Below are 6,195 nucleotides of genomic sequence, written 5' to 3' on the forward strand. Positions count from 1 at the left end.
TTACATTCACCTGCATAATTTGCATAAAACTGATAACTCATCTAATCAATACTTTGCTGTGTAACGACTGTGCGACTATGGTAAGAACTCTCTCATGTTCCATTGTCCATACTCATACAGACGGGGTTGTCCTTATATGGGCCTTCGTCCTCCAAAACTCCCCAAGGAGCACAAATCCAGGGGTCATAGGTCACTTTCTGCCAGGCTTGCAGCTGGCTGCGCAGCTCCTGCAACACGTCACGGTAGTCACTGTTATCCGCTAGGTTAACGGTCTCCTGTGGATCGCTCTTTAGGTCATACAGCTCCCATTGAGGGCGGTAGTAGTAGTTTTTCAGCGTTTTGAACCAGTGCAAGGGTTGCCCCTTCCTAGTCCTGTTCAAAAGGTCCTGAAAGCTTGGGGAGAGGTAGAAGTCTTGATCGATGGGGAAGGGCATGGCAAAGTTGAGGTTCTGGATGAGGTGATAGTCTCCTGTTCTTATAATCCTCATGGGGTAGAACATGGTGACCTCGTGAAGGTCATGGCTTGCGTAGACCGTGTTCCACGACTGTTCTTCCTTCAGTGCTGGCAGGAGAGACTTCCCCGTCAGCTTCACTAACTTGTTCTTACCAAATATCTCGTACTCTGGATACTCCAGCCCAAACCAGTCCAGTACTGTTGGCACGACATCCAGCAGGCTGGCAAAACTGTCGGTGGTTTGACCCCAGCGCGAGGTGTGGAGGGGGGAGGACAGGAGAAGGGGTTCCGCCATGCCAGAGTTGTAGAGGTTGGTGCGACCGTTGGGGAAGGGGATGCCGTTGTCGGAGCTGTACAGGATCAGCGTGTCCTTGTCGTGGCCGGCAGCTTGTAGTTCCTGTAGGATCAGGCCAATACCTACAAGGACACAAGAAAAGTTGATGCATGTTTCAAACTGTTACTAAGAACAGAAGGGAACCTGTAAATACACCAAAAAGCAGTTACTCAAGCAACTGGATATAATTTTGGAACTGCGGCGTATCTTATTACCTGCATGTCTAACCTTCATCGACGTAACCTGTAATAAATGTAAATGTCTTAACATCATTAACCAAATCTACATAATAAGTGTGATCCAAAGAGCACACACAGAGAAGTAGCCAACTGAAGGGCCTGTGCAAAAAATTTAAAATGCTATAGAGATCTCTACAGCCACCAAATACATCAGCATTGATGCCTGCAGACAATTGTCAGAAAGAGCACTTGAAAATGTTTCAATGGTATAACATGGAATGGCTGTCAAGACAGAAGAAAGAAAGCATCAAAAGAGAATGATGGTGCACTATGCAAGAGTACCTGATGCGTGCAGATAATGGATTGAAAGCTTACACAAAAAATCTATCAAAAAATGGAAGGGATCTTCCGAGATCAAGAAAAATGGAAAAGACGATGCTCTCAGCTGACAGGCCCTAAAGCCTACCTGGCGAAGATGTAAGATGGTATAATATTTGGAGTGGCTATGAAGACAGAATGTAGAAAAGGAGAACAGCAGCCAGACCGTGTGGCGCAATCGGCAGCACGTTTGACTCAGATCCAGAAGGTCCCGAGTTTGAACCCTGCGTGTCACTGATCCTGTGCCCTTGGGAAAGTCACTTTACACGACTTTCTTCACTTCACTCAAGTGAAAAATGAGTATATAGGCTACAAAGGTCTTCAGCAAGTTGAAGTTGGTAGCCTCAAAACTAGTCTGGTTACCAAACCCCAGCCCGATCTCAAGTATCTATATCCCAGCACGAAATATATTTTTGAGGTTGGGGTATGGTATCCGGGCTGCCTCAAAATGAAAGAAGAAGAAGAACAGCCCACCTTGATCCAACCTGCTGATGGTTGTGTACTGAGCTGCCAGGTCACTCCTTGCCGCTGGCGTGTCCTGTACGAACGGAGGCACCACCACTTCCTCTGGGGAGTAGTGCACAGGAGTCCAGTCAGGAATCAGCCCCATGCCCGGCTCCCCGTTACCAAACTTCTCACAGAAGTTCCCGAACTGCGGGTTGGTGTGGCCACAGCGATGAGGGTCATGGAATCCGATGTACAGGAAGAAGGGCCTAGAATGATAAATGTATTACCAGGATTTAATAAATGTTCTGCTTTATTAAGGAATAATCAACAAATTATGACATGAAAAAAGGGATACATGAGTATCTAAAATACGTCTGGTTTGCCAGAGCTCGTTACTCCATAACTACTAAACTTCACTTGACAGATCACTCAATGAACTAACTATAGGCACCAATTTTTAAAAAATTGAACGTGTTGTGTATTTTGTTCTTTTTTAAATCACACGAATCTAATCCTTGTCAACCCACGGTCAGTCAGCAATTGCCATCTACTGGAAAGAGAGCCTAGGACAGTCTGTTTATTCAGACCTCCATTAGTGTATAATAATGTTGTGACACTTCTTCCTGGAGACCATTCAAGTACAAATAATGAAATTTAAAACTTATACAACAATGAAGAAAATTGAATGTAATATATGAAATCAACATAGAGGAAAAATATATAAGTACAATATAATGAAATGTGGTAAATAAAATTGTGAACTGAGGTCGGTAAGAATCCCCACCTGTCATCCTTCTGCTGCAGGAACTTCCTGACCAGGAGTTTGATGAGGGTGATGTTCCTGCCCACCTGCATGATGTGGTTGTTCTCCTCAGTGTGAGCAAACTCAAAAGGGTACACGGACTCGGGACCAACATGCTTCTTACCTACAATCCCTGGGGAAGAAATTAATGAATAACATATACTAGTAGTTACAATGTATCTTCAAGATAGGTACAGCTCAGTCAAGTACTAACTTGTGTCTACATGATATGTTCTGGCTTTCTTCCACTGATTTATTGTAAAACAAACGTGTTTGTTAGTATGGTACCTCTTTTAAAAGACATACCCATAATTTAGGCATAAATGGATGTGACAGTTACAAATTGTCATTTATGAAATACAAAATGTAGCTACTTAGAATTAGTTAGATAAGGTCTTGTACTGTAGCTGTAATTTGTAGCTGAAATCTAATTTTTGGCAAATATGGCTCTGAAGATTATTTCTATGATACCTGTTCTTATTCCAGATTGATTGAGCAGGAGAGGTAAGCTTCTGACAGTGTCAAAAGAGTTGAAGTGATGGTAGCCCTGGTGCAACCCATACATGCCATTCTGGTGCTGGGGAAGACCTGGAAACGAAATACAAACAACAAAAATATTGGCATGTCTAACAAATATTTTCATTTGTTTGACTGAATATAGTCCATGATTGTCTCCATCAGACTGTCTAACATGGGCCCTTTTAAAAATGGTCACCTCGGTTGAAATTATGGGGTAGGCAAGCAGAAGAGACAAGCATTTTTGCAATGGGTTCATAGACACTGCCTGACCACCACTGAGGATCTGCTTGGAGATTAGGGAGCAGCATGCAGCCTCATAAAATCCAGCCATGAATTCAACACCCACCCTATTTTGCTATAAATGTCAACATTTTTGTAGTAGTAGTACAGTGAAACCTGTCCAAAAAACAACCTGCCGCAGGCAACCACCTGCTGTCAGAGTACACATTGAAACAGTCCTGTCCATTTTTACATAGTTAAGACCCCCTTCCAAGCAACCACCTGTCTTCCCCAACCAGCAACTACTTTTTTAAAGTCCCAAAAAAGCATTCAACCTCCAATAACGTTTGTCTGGTCCAATGGCAAGCTTACATACTGCCACTTTGAAAAGTGTGTTTGAGAGATCTTTATAAATCAAGTGCAGTATCCCCAGGTATGCACAGTTTAGATCATACAGGAGTGCATTATACTGCATGCCACCGAGGATCTGCTTGAAGACTAGTTGCTGCCCTGACCTGTGAGGATGGCGGAGCGGCTGGGTGAACAGCTGCTGACAGAGGTGAAGGCTTGTGTGAAGGTCAGGCTGCGGCTGGCCAGGCTGTTCAGGTGAGGGGTCTTACACACCGTGTTGTTGTACACCTGCATCTCAAAACCTGCATCGTCACCTGTTGTAAAACATAAAGACATCAAGATATGGACTCATGAATGGGGTCTAAACTCCTTTGCAAAATTCACTACGCTTGTGCGTATGTCAAAGGTAAAGGCCCGTCAGACGTAAACTGTCTCGTCTCCACCATTGTCTTGATATGGGTAACAATGTCTGGAACTTAATGGTGCCTGCAAAATGGCACAACGTTTAGTAGTAATATGTTCATGGGGCCTTATGTTCACTGGCAATATTACCCAAGAACTCCTGTCTTCTGCACATGCATAGTGAACTCTGCCAAAGAGCTTATTATTACTCAGTATGATACTTTAATTCCACCATTTCTCCCCGTGGCTAATGGCAACACCATAGCTTCTTCTTCTTCAATGACCAAAAACATTCCCTACATTATAAAAATAAAGTTTCCGGTTGCTGACTTCCTGTCTATAATATTTCTTGGCAGGGCACTTTGCTTTGCTCATAAATTGTTACAACTTGAACAACACAATTTTATTCATATGCCCCTGACAAAGAAGAAAGCTACCTGTCAACATACACCACATGAAAACATAACTTTCTCCCACGACGAGTTTCATATACTAGTAACCCTTCATAGCTGCTTGCTCTATGTTTACATGGTATATCATTTGTTATACATCATGGATCATCTTGAGTTAGTACGCCCCTCCCACCTACGTTTTATAGGATTCTCCAACTGTTGTATCAAGAACCTTTCTTCTCTGTTGCTTAAGACATGAACTTAACCTTCACCTATAATGACGAGGACGTTTCTGTTCCCTGAAGCGCTCCCAACACGGCTGGCAAAACAAAAACACGACAGGAAGACAAAAAATCTCGTGATGTTCGCCATCTTTGTTTTGACCTTTCACCTCAATATTGCGGATTGGGGACGTTTCAGAAAACATTGCATGGTGGTGGATAGTAACGTCACGCCATTGCGTAAGTCTCAAGGATTATATAAGGGGATGAAATAATAATTTGCGCAAGAAAAATAAAATAAAAATTAAATTGTACACGCTAAAAATGACGTGAAATGCATGGTGGAATTTGCCCCGATAATAAATCCCGTTTGTGACACTTTCTGGTTGATCCCTTAAATCAATGGATAGAATTTATAGAAAGGAGCTTGTTGTGGAAGAAAGATAATCTGACGATGAATGTGCGTTTCAAAAGTACAGTGTAAAAACTTACATTGCTGCCACAAATGAATTCAATTATTGTTTGTCTACTTTTGACCAATGATACAACCCCCCTTGTTTTACACATTTCCACAACTTATTTAACGTTATTCATTCATTCATCTCAAAACAGGTGGGTGGCCCCTAACCGTTACGACTTCTGAAAGTTTTCCAAGGGGGGCCACCATACATGTAAAATACACTCTGTAAGTTCTTAAGGTGGCACAATGGCACGTTTCTTAAGAAAATCACTCTTGGGTAACAAATACTAACTATAGTATTGAACAAAGTTTTATTGTTGAACTCTTCAGTGAGCGAACAAACTTTAATTTGGCTCCACATGTCAATGTCAACTACAAGAGACGCTCGTGTGAATCGCCCACCATTTCCGTCCAGACGAATATTAGGTTCTTTTTCTCAAGCCAATATTAAAGATTATTTGAGGAGCCAACTGCAAGGGGCTTGCTGCCTACAATGTCTCGCGCGTTCAATGACGTTAGTTCATTGATCGGTAAATCAGCAGAATATCAACAGTTGTTAACGTTATGTGAAACGAAAGAAAGAAAGAAACAGAAAGAGAGGAAGAAGGAAGGAATGAAAGAAAGAGAAATAAAGAAACAAACAAAGAAGGAAAAGTGCAGATTTGTTTTTTTTTTAAATTCTAAAATGAGTTCACATTTGCTACAATTCGATGCTTTTACTAGTACTTTTACCAACTTCGGCTGCTCTAAAAGCAGAAACAATCAAATATTTTCTTCATTCTTCAACCAATATTGTGGTTAACGGCGTTATAGCCTGAACGTTATTTGCTCATTTTGTAGTCCTAAACATTTTGGAACATAGTCCTAAACATTTTGGAAGGAACGGACGAAAATTGATGCAGGTTGATATAACATTCATATAATCAAGGAGTTTATAGAAAGAACCGTCTCGATATCACCAAGTCCGTATTTCATGATGAAAAAAAAATCTGTCTCAATCCTCTCATGCCTCCGTATCACATTGCGCAATCATGTCG

At 41.8% G+C, this 6,195-nt stretch overlaps 1 protein-coding gene across 1 annotated transcript; it reads right to left on the reverse strand.

Annotated features, from left to right (window-relative positions):
- Window positions 1-49: 49 nt before the first annotated feature.
- On the reverse strand, window positions 50-4,884 carry LOC118428791 (N-sulphoglucosamine sulphohydrolase-like). Its single transcript, XM_035838997.1, has 6 exons — window positions 4,750-4,884; window positions 3,848-3,997; window positions 3,066-3,182; window positions 2,577-2,727; window positions 1,820-2,058; window positions 50-871 (listed from the first exon to the last, which is right to left on the reverse strand). The coding sequence occupies exons 1-6, from the start codon at window positions 4,847-4,849 to the stop codon at window positions 93-95; spliced, it is 1,536 nt and encodes a 511-aa protein (XP_035694890.1). The 5' UTR covers window positions 4,850-4,884; the 3' UTR covers window positions 50-92.
- Between the last annotated feature and the right edge of the window lie 1,311 nt (window positions 4,885-6,195).

The sequence above is a fragment of the Branchiostoma floridae genome, chromosome 13, assembly GCF_000003815.2.
Source record: "Branchiostoma floridae strain S238N-H82 chromosome 13, Bfl_VNyyK, whole genome shotgun sequence".
Taxonomy (NCBI): domain Eukaryota; kingdom Metazoa; phylum Chordata; class Leptocardii; order Amphioxiformes; family Branchiostomatidae; genus Branchiostoma; species Branchiostoma floridae.